At 40.6% G+C, this 14927-nt stretch overlaps 2 protein-coding genes across 5 annotated transcripts in view; both read left to right on the forward strand.

Moving 5' to 3' along the window:
* Positions 1-3308: 3308 nt before the first annotated feature.
* Positions 3309-13236, forward strand: LOC101477237 (cystine/glutamate transporter-like). Of its 3 annotated transcripts, XM_076887508.1 has the most exons (14): positions 3309-3439; positions 7208-7443; positions 7820-7946; positions 8024-8139; positions 9314-9463; positions 10082-10181; positions 10358-10402; positions 10486-10609; positions 10696-10799; positions 10877-10973; positions 11265-11414; positions 11528-11705; positions 12716-12825; positions 12931-13236. In XM_076887508.1, exons 1-13 carry the CDS (start codon positions 3381-3383, stop codon positions 12778-12780), a joined length of 1551 nt encoding a protein of 516 aa, XP_076743623.1. In that variant the 5' UTR covers positions 3309-3380; the 3' UTR covers positions 12781-12825; positions 12931-13236. The 3 variants fall into 3 exon arrangements, with proteins under 3 accessions (XP_076743623.1, XP_076743622.1, XP_076743624.1); XM_076887507.1 differs by having other exon boundaries at positions 12716-13236; XM_076887509.1 differs by having other exon boundaries at positions 9338-9463; positions 12716-13236.
* Positions 13237-13780: 544 nt separating this feature from the next.
* Positions 13781-14927, forward strand: part of afap1l2 (actin filament associated protein 1-like 2) — a 46498-nt gene continuing 45351 nt past the window's right edge. The window contains exon 1 of one of the 2 annotated variants that reach the window (XM_004567501.5): positions 13781-14062. In XM_004567501.5, the coding sequence (XP_004567558.2) occupies positions 14047-14062 (16 nt within the window). In that variant the 5' untranslated portion in view covers positions 13781-14046. The remainder of the gene's footprint in view (positions 14063-14927) is intronic. The other variant, XM_076887510.1, reaches the window with a different exon arrangement.

Consider the following 14927-nt stretch of genomic DNA (forward strand, 5'->3'; position numbering starts at 1 on the left):
GAACCTATTTTAATCTGTCATTTACGCCATGGGGGGGCGTGTACCCCACTGCTTTATAAGTATCCACAACATGTATTTTGGTCAGAAGACATATGTTGATGTTTTCTCCGGGCTGTTAATAAACTCAACGTTTGATTGCACTTTTCTGGGGCCTCCGTGGTTTGTGACACTGCTCTACATTGATCGATTTTGCGACAATACTTACAATCCAAACTGTTAGTGATTTTATTCAGAATATAATCCTTTAAGAAAATTCTATCAAAACTTTTTCCAGGCTATCAAAAGTCTGGTAGACAGCGTTTTAGTTCCCTCAAAAAGTATTGCCTTAGAATATCCTCAACCTTCACGCGAGCCACCCAGACTCTTTGAAATCTGAAGAACCACTGTTTATTTTTCAAAGAGGTTAAATCATGATCATACAAGAACCAAAAACAATATTATTCAGTTTTGACTTAGATCTCCTCCACTTAAGCCATGGTGAGAGCCTGCTGGCGTTTAGTCAGGTGCACGCACCTCTGTGGTGCAGGGAAATAGGCACCATCTCTACAAGGTGTAGTATTTCTAAAGCCAGTGCCCTCTACATTCTTCTTCTAACTTTTCCCAAAAAACAGGGAGGTAGAGCAGAGTCATTGGGTTTGACTTTTGCTGGAAATTCCCAGACCTAACAGTGAGTAGACGGCACATGGTTTAGACTGGGTTAGATGAAAATGCTCATATAAATGGGAGGTCTTTTTTCAAGGGGATTGAAGTGGTGCTTTATGTGTCTTTATATACAGTGGGGCAAAAAAGTATTTAGTCAGCCACCGATTGTGCAAGTTCCCCCACTTAAAATGATGACAGAGGTCAGTAATTTGCACCAGAGGTACACTTCAACTGTGAGAGACAGAATGTGAAAAAAAAATATCCATGAATCCACATGGTAGGATTTGTAAAGAATTTATTCGTAAATCAGGGTGGAAAATAAGTATTTGGTCAATGACAAAAATACAACTCAATACTTTGTAACATAACCTTTGTTGGCAATAACAGAGGTCAAACGTTTACTATAGGTCTTTACCAGGTTTGCACACACAGTAGCTGGTATTTTGGCCCATTCCTCCATGCAGATCTTCTCGAGAGCAGTGATGTTTTGGGGCTGTCGCCGAGCAACACGGACTTTCAACTCCCGCCACAGATTTTCTATGGGGTTGAGGTCTGGAGACTGGCTAGGCCACTCCAGGACTTTCAAATGCTTCTTACGGAGCCACTCCTTTGTTGCCCGGGCGGTGTGTTTTGGATCATTGTCATGTTGGAAGACCCAGCCTCGTTTCATCTTCAAAGTTCTCACTGATGGAAGGAGGTTTTGGCTCAAAATCTCACGATACATGGCCCCATTCATTCTGTCCTTAACACGGATCAGTCGTCCTGTCCCCTTGGCAGAAAAACAGCCCCATAGCATGATGTTTCCACCCCCATGCTTCACAGTAGGTATGGTGTTCTTGGGATGCAACTCAGTATTCTTCTTCCTCCAAACACGACGAGTTGAGTTTATACCAAAGAGTTCTACTTGGGTTTCGTCTGACCACATGACATTCTCCCAATCCTCTGCTGTATCATCCATGTGCTCTCTGGCAAACTTCAGACGGGCCTGGACATGCACTGGCTTCAGCAGCGGAACACGTCTGGCACTGCGGGATTTGATTCCCTGCCGTTGTAGTGTGTTACTGATGGTGACCTTTGTTACTTTGGTCCCAGCTCTCTGCAGGTCATTCACCAGGTCCCCCCGTGTGGTTCTGGGATCTTTGCTCACCGTTCTCATGATCATTTTGACCCCACGGGATGAAATCTTGCGTGGAGCCCCAGATCGAGGGAGATTATCAGTGGTCTTGTATGTCTTCCATTTTCTGATGATTGCTCCCACAGTTGATTTTTTCACACCAAGCTGCTTGCCTATTGTAGATTCACTCTTCCCAGTCTGGTGCAGGTCTACAATACTTTTCCTGGTGTCCTTCGAAAGCTCTTTGGTCTTGGCCATGGCTGTTTGGAGTCTGACTGTTTGAGGCTGTGGACAGGTGTCTTTTATACAGATGATGAGTTCAAACAGGTGCCATTCATACAGGTAACGAGTGGGAGACAGAAAAGCTTCTTACAGAAGACGTTACAGGTCTGTGAGAGCCAGAGATTTTCCTTGTTTGAGGTGACCAAATACTTATTTTCCACCCTAATTTACGAATAAATTCTTTACAAATCCTACCATGTGAATTCATGGATTTTTTTTTCACATCCTGTCTCTCACAGTTGAAGTGTACCTCTGGTGCAAATTACTGACCTCTGTCATCATTTTAAGTGGGGGAACTTGCACAATCGGTGGCTGACTAATTACTTTTTTGCCCCACTGTATGTGTGCAAACATGGCCCAAGATTCAATGAGAGTTTCAGTGCTAATTTGGAGCAATGTTGGTGACCTCTGTCCTCTGATTCACAGCCGAGGAATGCTCTTTGTGCTTCAATCAGCAGCAGAACCAAGGAGAGTAGCCTAGTCCACAGCAGCGCCCTTGACTCAAAAATGCAGTCACATAAACCTCAGGTGTTTAAAATCTCGCCACTGCTGTTACACAAATACATGCAAATACCTCTCTCTCTCTCTCTCTCTCTCGCTCACTCACACACACACACACACACACACACACACACACACACACACACACACACACACACACACACACACACACACACACACACAAAAGGCAAGCATGATGACCCCAAATCATCCGAATCTGAATGTTTAGGACCTTGAACGTCCCGCGCAGTCAGGGCCTTACAAAGGTCTACTGCACAATAGGAATTCCCCAGTTGGATTAACTAGACAGTCCTTGGACACACACAGAAAGAGTGGAGGAGAAAAATGCCGGACCACCCCTGTTTTCAGTTCATGCTGAGCCACCATGCCTGACTCACATTCACACTTTAAACACTCACTGAATGCAGTATGATAAAGGCATGGGTCAAACGATTCAGAACGGCGTTCCGGCACTTTTTGTTAAATCTTATAAGACGTTTAATACAAAATAATGTAAAGTCAATCTTGTTTTTCATGTAGTCCACCCTGGCCCTTCCAGTGGATGCCATGGAAGCAGCTAAGTCACCACATGTTGTCACCCGCACACGTCCTCAGAGTGGTGTCGATGCAAAGAAGATGCAGGGACAAGATGTTTCTTGAAGTGGCGTCTAATTTCAAATGCAACATTTCAAATAGCTCAACGAATATCACCAAAGAAACAAACTGTTCTGTAACATTTGCAACATACTGCGTCTGCGAGCTACCGTTATCTGCAGTTGCTGTAGCTGCAGTTTCCTGGAAGAAAAAGAAAAGTGAGTGTGAGATAAGTTCACACATAGAGATGGAGGAAGACAAAAGAGAAAGAGGTCAGGAGAGGAAGATGGGAGAGTCTCTTCAAAGGTAAGGACCAGAAATTTAAAGCTTAAATCTGAACAACAATGAATGCTATTATATATGTCAGTTTAACCATTAAAATGAAATTTAAATAATATAATGGATCAAAGTAGGCATCCAGATACCTTTAACTATGGCTGACTTACAAGACCGGTTCCTAGAAGTAGTAATCGTGAGTAATTTTAATTTTAATTTAAGCTACTGATGTTCTTTCCAAATTCCACCTTTTACTAGCATTATACTGGTTTGACTCATTCCTCAAATCCCACTTTAACCACTGGATGAAGCACAGAAAAGGCTGACATCATCTGCTAGCCATAGTTTCAAGCCTAGGATCTGAAAAAAGAAAAAACAGAACAATGTTTCTCTAAAAGAGATTAAAAGCGTTTCCTTAATTAAAAATTGGATTTATTAATGGAAAGAAAAAGAAAGGGTGTTGATCCTACCTCGCAAACAATAATTAGATCAAAGAAAATTTACGTATAGCTCACATGACCTTGTGGACACAGACGTCTTTGTTTGACGATGAAGACAATGAAAAGTGGTTGAAATATCTGTAAGACTCAAAAACGTGGGCAAAGATGCAAATACATACTCTTTATTCATTATCATGCTCACTCGTCTTGATGTTTTGTTTTTTATGTGATCCATAAACAGTGTGAACAGCACATACAGTCCCGTGAAAAAGAAAGTTTTTACTGGGCTGTGTGAAATCCTGTGAAAAACTGAGTAGCCTACACCCGATCATTCAGTTCAACCATCTTTAGCAGCAATAATTTGAAGTAATCATTTTTTCTCTGACTTTATCGGTCTCTTACATTATGGAGGAATTTCGGCCCACTCTTCCTTACATCATTGGGCTTCAGTTCTTTGAGATTTGGAGGTGTTCATTAATCCGCAGCTGTCTTTGGAGTGTTGCAGCACTATTTGTTTTTCAGCAATTCTGTTGTAGACTTGCTCATGTCCTTGAGATTGCTGTTCCACTAACCCAATTTCAATCAAGATGTAGCTGTTGGACAGATGGGCTCACTTTGACTCTAGAATACTTTGGTATTGACTGCAAGGTGCCCAAGTCCTCTGGTAAAATTGGATGTCTCGAGAACGGTCTCGAGACCACTTTTATGTGGTCTTGGTCTTGTCTTGGTCTCGCTGTCTCGGTCTCGCTGTCTCAGATCGACATAGTGGTCGGGATATTTGGGGTCAACAGTATCCATGACACACAACGTAACGTTCGATAATGTGTCATGCGCAAAAGCTTTAGCTCTAAGAGCCGTGCTTAGAGAGTGCTTTGTAGTGAATCAGAAGAGTCGACTCCCATTGAGCGAGAGCCGGCTCCTCACTTAATTTCTTTTCGCTGCTCAGCTCTCACACAGTAGCTCAGCTATGCTCCAATCCCTCCATATTGTGGCCAATCACATGCGAGGATATAGGATAATATCATTATGTAAAAAACAGAGAGGGTGAGAGACGCGATAGTCAAGTGGAGCGTGCGTCTGTCCTCTCAGTAAGTGAGTGAGACTGTAGACAGCAGTGAGGAGGGCTGTGCGAGTGCATCGCAAAACACATAAATATGCCTGGCACCCGTGGCTGCAATTTAAAGACTTTTTTTGTCTCGGTCTTGGTCTTGGTCTCGTCTCGACTTTGTCTTGGTCTTGACTCGGTCCGTCTTGGTCTTGGTCTTGTCTTGGTCTCGATACCCTCTGGTCTTGGTATTGTCTTGTTCTTGGTTTAGGCAGTCTTGACTACAAGTCTTTACTCTGGCTTCAGAGCGAGTCCATTACCACTCCACCACTTTGAAAGGTTTTATGAGACGTCTGTGCTGATATGCTGTATTTGGTTTTCACTCAAATTGGCGCTATACTTTATGACTAAACATCTCCACTTGAATTCTGTCTGTCCAAAGGAGAGAAGTCTTGTTGTTTGTTCGGGGAAACAACTTTTCTAACCATGCTCGGGCGATCGTGGCTCAAGAGTTGGGAGTTCGCCTTGTAATCGGAAGGTTGCCGGTTCGAGCCCCGGCTTGGACGGTCTCGGTCGTTGTGTCCTTGGACAAGACACTTCACCCACTGCCTACTGGTGGTGGTCAGAGGGCCCGGTGGCGCCAGTGTCCGGCAGCCTCACCTCTGTCAGTGCGCCCCAGGGTGGCTGTGGCTACAATGTAGCTTGCCATCACCAGTGTGTGAATGTGTGTGTGAATGGGTGGATGACTGGATATGTAAAGCGCTTTGGGGTCCTTAGGGACTAGTAAAGCGCTATATAAATACAGGCCATTTACCATTTACCATGCTGCCATGTTCTTTCTAGCACAAAGAGGTTTTTTCCTTGCACACTGCACAGCCTGATCTTGAGTTGAATTTACTTGGACGTCCACTCTTGGGATGCTTGCAGCATCTTGTTAACACACACCTGAGTGCTTTAGACCTGCAAACTGCCAAAACTTCTACTTTCCAGGAGGTGGTCACACTTACTGGTGATCAGTTAAACAAGGGGATTTGTAGCACCTGCTTGTTCTTTACCCTCTTCATTCTTATGGGAACAGTGAATGTGGACTTTCTTTTTCACACGCCTGTAGAAAGTCTAGTTATTACCATTTCTATCTACTAACACATAGTGGCATGGTAGCCTCTCGCCTGTCCCAGTTAAGCTGTTAAAACACTTTAGCTATTTTTCTTAATTAATTAATGAATTATTTTTCTGTGCACTCAAACCTTTTCATTTAGAAAAGGAATTATGGACATATAGATATCAAGATATAGGCCCCTAGAAGCTTAATCATACCCTGCCTTGACATTACCAGTGTTAAAACACCATCAGATAAATTGCTTGTTTTCCGTCTAGACTTAAAAAATGAATGATCATATGTTTGTAGTGGTTGCTCCTGGTTTTAAAATTGCAAGACTGTCATCTGTGCTGATTCATGTCAGTAAAATCTACAACTAATCTCTCTGTTATTTTGTATCTTGTTTTGTCCTTGAATCACAATAGCTTGTTCTTTTATAAATACACTGTGTCATTTATCATGGTTGGGACAAGGTGTCTGACATGTAGGCTTTAACATTTACAATACATTATGTTGACTACATTTTAATCACAAAGGTAATAAATTCTTAATGTAGCCCTTAATATGCTCAGACAGATAGTTTCACAATGCATTAGAGTGCTTTAGCAGCCTTTCAAGTGGATAGTTTATAATGTTAATATTTAAAAATGCAGTCTGCAGAGATGATATAAACCACATTGCTTAGGTTTACACTAATACAGCTTCACATTGTAAACATTTTACTCCCATAGTGGTCAAACAATCTTCAAAAAGGTTTATTTAACTTGACAAAGAAACATGAGACAATCTGTAGCTGAATTCTTTTCATAAATTTGTAAATATCAGTGACGTGTTGTGACTTTTACAGGAAGGGAAGCAGTGATAAATGAACATTCTGTAGTAGGTAGACAAATGAGAACACATAAACTGTGTGAAACCAGAGGAAAATGACAGCTTGTGTGAACCTTGTTAAAAGTAGCTATGTGCAGTCTATGTAGCTGTTTCTGCAACATCCCAACTCTTTTCTCTTTGAGTCTAAAAGGACTCTGACAAGCTCCACACAAAAGCGTCAAGGCTTAAAGCTGTTATGTTTAATGGCTGAAGTTTGGAAGAGTACTGGCTTTGTTCCCTAATCAGGCTGGACAATGGAGTAAGAGCGAGTGAACACAGAAAAACGTGTAGGTCGAGGCTTCTTTCTGTTATAGCTTCAAGCTCATTTACTTTGTGACCTGCAGCCACGGACAAATGGGACACACACAGATGAATAAAGAGGACGATAACAAGAAGAAGACGGACGAGGAGCTGGTGCACCTTCGGAGGGAGATTGGGCTGCTGCCTGCTGTATCTTTCATCATTGGAACAGTGGTGGGCAGTGGGATCTTCATTGCACCGAAGGGAGTCCTAATGAACAGTGGCAGCGTGGAGCTGTCACTTCTAGTGTGGGGACTGTGTGGGGTCCTCTCCTTGTTTGGTAAGATCTGAATAAAGTGTATTCTGTCTTTTAAAAGCTGTATTTATGTCTCAAGCTTAAAATTCCATAAACTGTAAATTAAAGATGTCAATTCATTGTTTCGTGAACTACACATTTTGAAGCATCATGTTGCAAGCTTGGTTATCAAAGTTTATCAAAGTTCATCAATAATTACAGATGTAAAAATAAATCTCTTAAGCTGGTCATAAATATTACATGTAATAGGTATCTTCAATGTATACATTTGTCTAATAACCACAAAATCTGATTTGAGCCCAACATGATGATCAAATTCTTTAAAGGTTTTGTCAGAAAGGCCTTTGATTGTCAAATCACAATCAAAAAATTTTCATGTGCTTATTTTCTGTTCTTCCAGGGGCACTGTGCTATGCTGAACTAGGCACCACCTTTACAAAATCAGGGGGTGACTTCATGTATCTATTGGAGACATTAGGTCCCCTTCCTGCTTTCCTCCGACTCTGGGTTGAGTTCTTATTTAACAGGTAAGATTATTATTTATCAGGCTAGAGTTATAAAATAGAGTCAGCGCTTAATCACTGAAAATATTTTTAATATCCAGACCAGCTTCGACTTCCCTTGTGTCCTTGGCCTTCGGTCGTTATGTGGTGGAGCCATTCTTCGCACCATGTGCTGCTCCGACAATGCTAATCAAACTTGTGAGCATCCTTGGAGTGAGTGAGTGGTTTTCAGTTCTCAGTGTTGTGCGAAAGTCTTGAGTCTACCTTGATTTCTTTATGTTTTGCTTCCAAATAGACTGTCTTGTAATAATTTTTCTCTAATTTCTTTAGCTGACTCTATGAAGAACAGAAAAGATAACAGGGCAAGAGATTGTATTTTTGCTCTCACAAAGTGATTCCTAAAGTGTTATTAACCAAAAACCTCTCAAGTGTGCAGTGTTTCCTTTGAAATGTTGAGGAAATGGGAAAAAGTGGTTAAAAGAATCTGTAGCAGATGAACAAAATCCAATGAACATGTCCTTAAGTTATAGGAAAAATCCAGTAGAGACTGAGGTATGCATCTAGGCCTTCAGGTAATCCATCTAAAATTCACAGAAGCCGTATTAGAAATGGTCTAAGTGGAAGAGTGTCTGTTACAAAGCCACTGAGGTATGCTACAATACAACTAACTGAAAGTCTGGTTTCATGGAATATTGTTTTGTTCAAATCACTGAGGTACAACAGTGAGTGTCTGAACCAGCTGTAAAACACAGTGGAGGCTCTGTCATGGTTTGGGGCTTGATTTCATGCTGTGATTTTGGAGATCTTGTCAAAATTGTTGGAATTCTGAACACACAAAAGAAACGTCTGACTTTTATAAACCTTTCAATATCAGCTGGAAAGTATCTGACTGGGAATATTTTCATTTTTCAGCTTGAAATGATCCCAAATACCCTGCCAAAGCAGTAAAAGTATATGTGAATAGAAAAACACACAATTGAAAACTATCAGTCATGGACTCAGATCAGAGCTCAGATCTGAACTTGACAAAAATCAGCTTGAGAGAGGAAAGAAAAGGAGGCAGCCAACATGTAAAGAAGATCTTTGAATGTCCTTCAAGAAGCCTGGAGAACTAGGGAGTTCAAGAATAAAGGTCGGAGTACCAAATCTTTAAAGCTCATTTAAATTGTAAAAACAAGTTTCTGCAATTTTGTACAAACTTGTTTTGCCTATATACTTCCAAACAGAACACATATTTCCATGCGTGCAGAAATTTTACTCATTCATCTATTTCCCATTTTCCTTGCAAAATATAAAGAGATGAAGAATGACTCAACAACTTTGCACAGTCCTGTATTTTTATTTTTTTTACATGTTTGTATTATACTAACCACAATAGTTTATTTTGCCAGTTGTTTATCTTTGTGTGTCTGTAGCATTTCTTGTGGCAGTCAACTGCTGGAGTGTGCGCATGGCATCTCACATCCAGGTCTCTTTGACTTTCATTAAGATGTTTGCTTTAGTCCTCATCATCATCCCTGGCATCATTGCTTTGGTCAAAGGTGGGAACACGTAATTGTTATTTCTGAAGACACAGACTTCCTAACTGTAAAGATCCACCCAAAAAAGAAAATAAAAAATACTGAAAAAAAGCTGAAAAAAGTAAGAAATACTAAAAAGAACCAGCTTCAGGAACTAATTAGGTTAACTAGCAACAAATGAGCAATATGACTGGATATAAGAAGAGCATTTTAGAGAGTTTCTCAGAAGTAGAAATGTACAGAGGTTCACTACTCTGCAAAAAAAAAAAAAAAAAAAAAAAAAAATCAGAATAATGTAACATTCTTGCACAGTGGTAAAACATGGCTTTGGCCCAAATTTATGTTCAATTGAAAATACGACATTGCTTTTCAGAGACTGGGATTTTCTCTGTGTGATCATTCAATATATTTTCCATGTTCAGTTGTGCACGAAATATAAGATTTGTAAATTCTTGCATCGTTTTTGTACATTTTTGCACAGCAACCCAAATTTTGCAGAATTGATTTTGTACTACTACTACTACCACTAATAATAATAATAATAATAATAACAACAACAACAACAACAATAACAATAATAATAATAATTACAATGCATTCAGTTGGTTGTCATCTCTTTCTGTATCATCCTTTTTGCAGGAAAGACTGAAAACTTCCAGAATGGTTTTGAGTTTGAATCATTAACATTAGACAGGCTGCCACTCGCCATCTATAATGGCCTATATGCCTACAGTGGATGGTAAGCAAACATATTATATCAGGAGAGCTGCTACAAATACAAACGATTTTAACATGTTTGGGTTTGGTTTTTTTTACCATAATTTATACAAAACTATTTTGCTTAGCTTTGTACAGTCCATTAAATCATACTGTTACAAACATCAGATGCCTGTGTCATTCCTTATTTTTCTTTAGGTTCAATTTGAACTTTGTCACAGAAGAGGTCAAAAATCCAAGCAGGTAGATTGCATCTTCATTTTTTGTTTCTCAGACCAAGTTGGCTGCAGCTCTTATATCACTCTGTCTGTATCCTGTCTTAACAGAAACATCCCACTGGCAATAATCTCGTCTATGGTGACCGTGACAGTCTTATATGTGCTTGTTAATGTGGCCTACTACACTATGTTGGCTCCCACTGAGCTGCTGCTGTCTGATGCTGTGGCTGTGGTACATCACATTCTGTACTGTATTAAAAAAGAAAAATCAGAGCGATGTGTGTACAGAGTTTGTGTGATAAGCTCTCTGTCCCGCAGACATTCGCCACCTGTGCTCTTCAGGGATTGGATTCTGTAATTCCAGTACTTGTGGCCTTATCTTGCCTCGGAACACTTAATGGTGGCATCTTTGTGTCACCAAGGTATTCGGACCTCTTAAAACATGATTACTGCCATCTTTTCTGTGGCTTTGAACTCATGTGAGAGCTCTGTCTTGCAGGATGCTTTTCGTTGGAGCCAGAGAGGGCTACTGGCCACAGATCTTTTCCACAATCCATATCCGCAGACACACACCTTTACCTGCTTTGCTGTTAATGGTAAAGAGCTGTCCACACATTATAAACCAGTCATCTACGTAAATAAATAGTAAAACGCTTTGAAAATAAAGTACAGAAGACAAGGCATTGGTCAAAAACTCTCAAAGTAGAATGTTTAATTTCAACCAAGAATAAGTCCTAATATTTTATCGTGAATATCTTATTAAATATATTTAAACTGTATATTTAATTCACCTTAAAAAGATATGAGATGATTCTTGATTCTGTGTATTTAATCACTGTGTGTGTAACAGTGACATAAGAGTTACTCTGTTTTCTGTGTGTCTCCAGTACCCACTGATGGTGATCATGTTAATCAGTGGAGATATTTCCCAGCTCATCAGCCTTACCTCCTTTTCTCGTTGGTTCTTCATTGCCTTGGCAACCTTGGGGATGCTCATCCATCGATATCGTTTCCCCCTCCACCCTAGACCTTTTAAGGTTAGCATATTGTACTGAATTGCAAAGCCTTTTTGTCTTACTACATGTTAAACTGAACAATTTATTGGTTTGTTTGTTTATGTATTTGCTACATTGTGGTTATTAACATTAAGGTGCCGTTGGTCGTCGCAGTCACCTTCACAGCGGTGTCTTTCTTCATTGTGGGTCTCTCTCTTTACTCGGACCCTTGGAACACAGGATGTAGTTGTGTAGTTACATTGTCTGGGGTTCCAGTTTACTACATGACCGTCTACCACTTTTGCTTGCCCCCCACATGGAGGCGAATCTTCAGTAAGTCTCATACCTGCAAAGCATTTGAAGTCCTAGTCCATCTGTCCTGCAAGATGGACTAGGTCTCTCACAGAAACACGTGGTTGTTGTGAAAACACTGCGTCACTGCAGTTTTGCCTTAAAATGTATTATCCAGATTTTGATGGGGAAGTCTAGCACCTGTTTGCGTGTAAAATCTAGGTGGTTTTCCATCAGCTGGAAGTGAAATCATGCAATATGCATACTCATTTTGTTACAAAACATCCCTGTGAATGAGGAAGTTAATGACTGAAATCAACTCCTTGCAGAACACGGACACTTTTATTTGTAGTAGTGCTGAAACTTCCCTACTCCTATCACTATCTTACAAATACCCATAAGTCCAATATAAGAGGTGTAAGCAATAATAATAGAATGATAATTTCATTATTTATTTAAATATTTTATTTTGAAAATACAGTGACCACAATGTGGATAACACAGGAACCACAAAGTTTTCCAGTTTTCCACGTAATGCACTTTTTATTAAAGATTTGATTTATTAAGGGAAAAATGTTATTCAACAAAGACGAATGGGCCAAAATTCCTCCACAGCGATGTAAAACACTCATTGTCAGTTATCGCAAAGTCTTGATTGCAGTTCTTGCTTCTAAGAGTGGTACAACCAGTTTTTAGGACAACTACTTTTTTACACCAGGAAGGTTTGGATAACATTTTTGCCTTAATAAACAAAATGATCGTTTAAAGACTGCATTTTGGATTGATTGGTGTTATCTTTGTCTAAGATTATACATTTTTTGAAGAAACATGGGAAACATGTAAGTGTGACCAAAAAAATAAATAGAAGAAATCAGGAAGTGATACATAACATCTTCACAGCACTGTATGTGAAACACGAACCTTGGGCTATTATTAAGTCATCAGACTCTGAGCTGGGTCAGACCATTCTTTAGGAAGACAGAAAGATAAACATCTTAAGAAAGAGAGCACTTCTTGACCTGTGCATAATACTGTTTCTCCAACATTCCCAGATTATTGCAGCAAGCAGCTGCAGATCCTTCTTGAAGTGGCTCAACAGGAAGTCAAGACATGCTGAAGACCTGCTTTCTACCAATATACTTCCTGGATAGCATCTTGACAGGTTCTAAAATTTTTGGAATAGCAAAGGGGGAAATTAAACAAAAAGAAAATCCTCTGGTTGAGGAATTTTAGTTAGAACACTGAAAGTGGTCGTTTTTTTCTCAAGGTGACTGCTGATGGGCTCCTGAAGCTGCCAAGATCTGTAGGAGCCATAAAACATTGTTCTATCCGAAGGCTGTGTTTTATTCCTGTCATGGTTCCTTTAGATCTTTTTTTTTTTTTAAAGAACTATTGGTTATTTCATGCTTTTCTTTTGCTGTCACTGAATATTTTAGAATGTTTTTCTTTTTAACCCCCCTTTTTGTTTATTTTTCAAATAAATCTTGCTTTTTTTTCTCTCTTCTATATTCACCTACATATTCATATTCTGTGTCTGCATTGAATAAACACAATATGTTCACGTCTTCAAATACCAGAGTGCGTGTCGTGCGTTTTAATCATCTTCTGGAGCATGATCTGCTACTCCGCTTCACATTCCTCCCATACTTCCACCCGGTCACGGTTCTCCCACGGGGATTCTCGATTGTTTAGGCAGAGAACTTCACTTTTCTGCTGCAGGAGAGAACGAGAGAGCTGGAAGGCGACAGGAACTCACTTTCATGTGAGTGCTTATTAGCAGTCAAGGATGCCAATCCAAGATTTGGTAAACAGCAGTTTCTACCTTTCTGGATTTGGAGGATTTCTGGTGTTTGCCTGAGGATTTGTTATGTTACGGCAAAAACATAATCAATTGACATGAAACAGGGTTCCTCTCTTTAGCATTAGCCTTTTATTCGACCCAAGATAGGCAACTGAAGCACAGCAGAGAAACAGATAAAATGAGCTTCTGGATACGCAGACTTCCCTTTAGTTTCCACTTTAGCGCACGCATTTAAATGCCCTTAAAGACAGCTCATTCCCCCAGTTTGTCACTGAAAGTCTACGGGCGTGGATGTTTGAGTGACACCTGGATGATGGTCTTGAAGCAGCGACGTAGTCTCTGTCTGGATGCTGCAAACTTGGAGGTGGAGGAGGTGTGGCAAAAAAGAGAGATGAGGAACAAGAGGAGAGCGCTGTTGTTCCGTCACAACTCAGCGTGTCCGGCTCAGTCAGTGTATTGTTGAAAACGGGAGGGTCGGGCTACATTCCGCATTAGCTGCAGAAGTAGTGCCATCATTGAGGAACTTGGCCGCAAAGTTTCGTTGGGATTGATTCGTTTTATGAGAGCTGAAGGGGCGAGCGAATGGAGAAGCACAAAGGTAAGAGGAGAGGTTTTGTGTCAAGAACATGAGAAAGGGCTGCTGACTTCTCGGGTGGGATTGGTGACACTGCTTTCTTGTGAACAGTTGTAATAAAAAGTGGTACTGTGCAACACGCAGGGTAGACAAAAACAGGCTTGCGGTGAATAATTACTCGGGTTTTTACACGGGAGAATCTACTGCTGTGACTTTATATACTTTCGAAATGAACGATTAAGAAAAGCATCTTCAGATAAAAGTTGTTTCGGTTGTGCTTGTTCTGTTCTGCTGTGCTGTGCTGGAATAACACACTGTTTTCAACATGTGGATCATTTAACTGTCGGTCACCTGCCACTCATTAAGGATGTAACCAAAATAACCCGGGACACGAAGATGGCTTTTCCACGACCATTCAAAGTTGGGTTCCATAAAATTGTTTACACTGTGGCTTCTGATGAATTCCATTAGCTGCAACATCGTTCTCACAGCATTCCTCAAATTCCTGTGGTTATTTGCTCGCGAGGGGATGAGCAAGGTCGTTTTAATGCTTCCTGATTAACACAATCAGAGTTTAAAATAAAGTTAGGTGAATCTCACCTCGCTTGCCTAACTGCAAAAGAAAAACAAAACATCGCTCTTTGGACCTCTGCACTGCTGAGAGGAGTGACTGTCCGACTCCTGGCTGGAGTAGAAACAATGGCAACTAGTCAAAAAAGTCTTGCTCCCACATTCCCGTTTACCAGCTGACTGGTGAGCCCAGACTGCTAACTCCCACAGCCCATCAGATTACACAGTCAGTGTTTCAAGCAGCCACTTACAGAGGTGTTTTATGCGTATGTGCATTTTTCACCCACTGTGGGAGAATACCAGCTGAGGCGTTTGACTG

The sequence above is a fragment of the Maylandia zebra genome, linkage group LG8 (genome assembly GCF_041146795.1).
Source record: "Maylandia zebra isolate NMK-2024a linkage group LG8, Mzebra_GT3a, whole genome shotgun sequence".
Lineage (NCBI taxonomy): Eukaryota > Metazoa > Chordata > Actinopteri > Cichliformes > Cichlidae > Maylandia > Maylandia zebra.

Bases quoted from the DNA above. Each gene is read 5' to 3' on its own strand.
- LOC101477237 (XM_076887507.1), top strand. From the start codon at position 3,381: ATGGAGGAAGACAAAAGAGAAAGAGGTCAGGAGAGGAAGATGGGAGAG. The intron at 7,444-7,819 runs GTAAGATCTGAA...CTGTTCTTCCAG, and splicing joins TGGGGTCCTCTCCTTGTTTG to GGGCACTGTGCTATGCTGAA. The intron at 8,140-9,313 runs GTGAGTGGTTTT...TTATTTTGCCAG, and splicing joins TGTGAGCATCCTTGGAGTGA to TTGTTTATCTTTGTGTGTCT.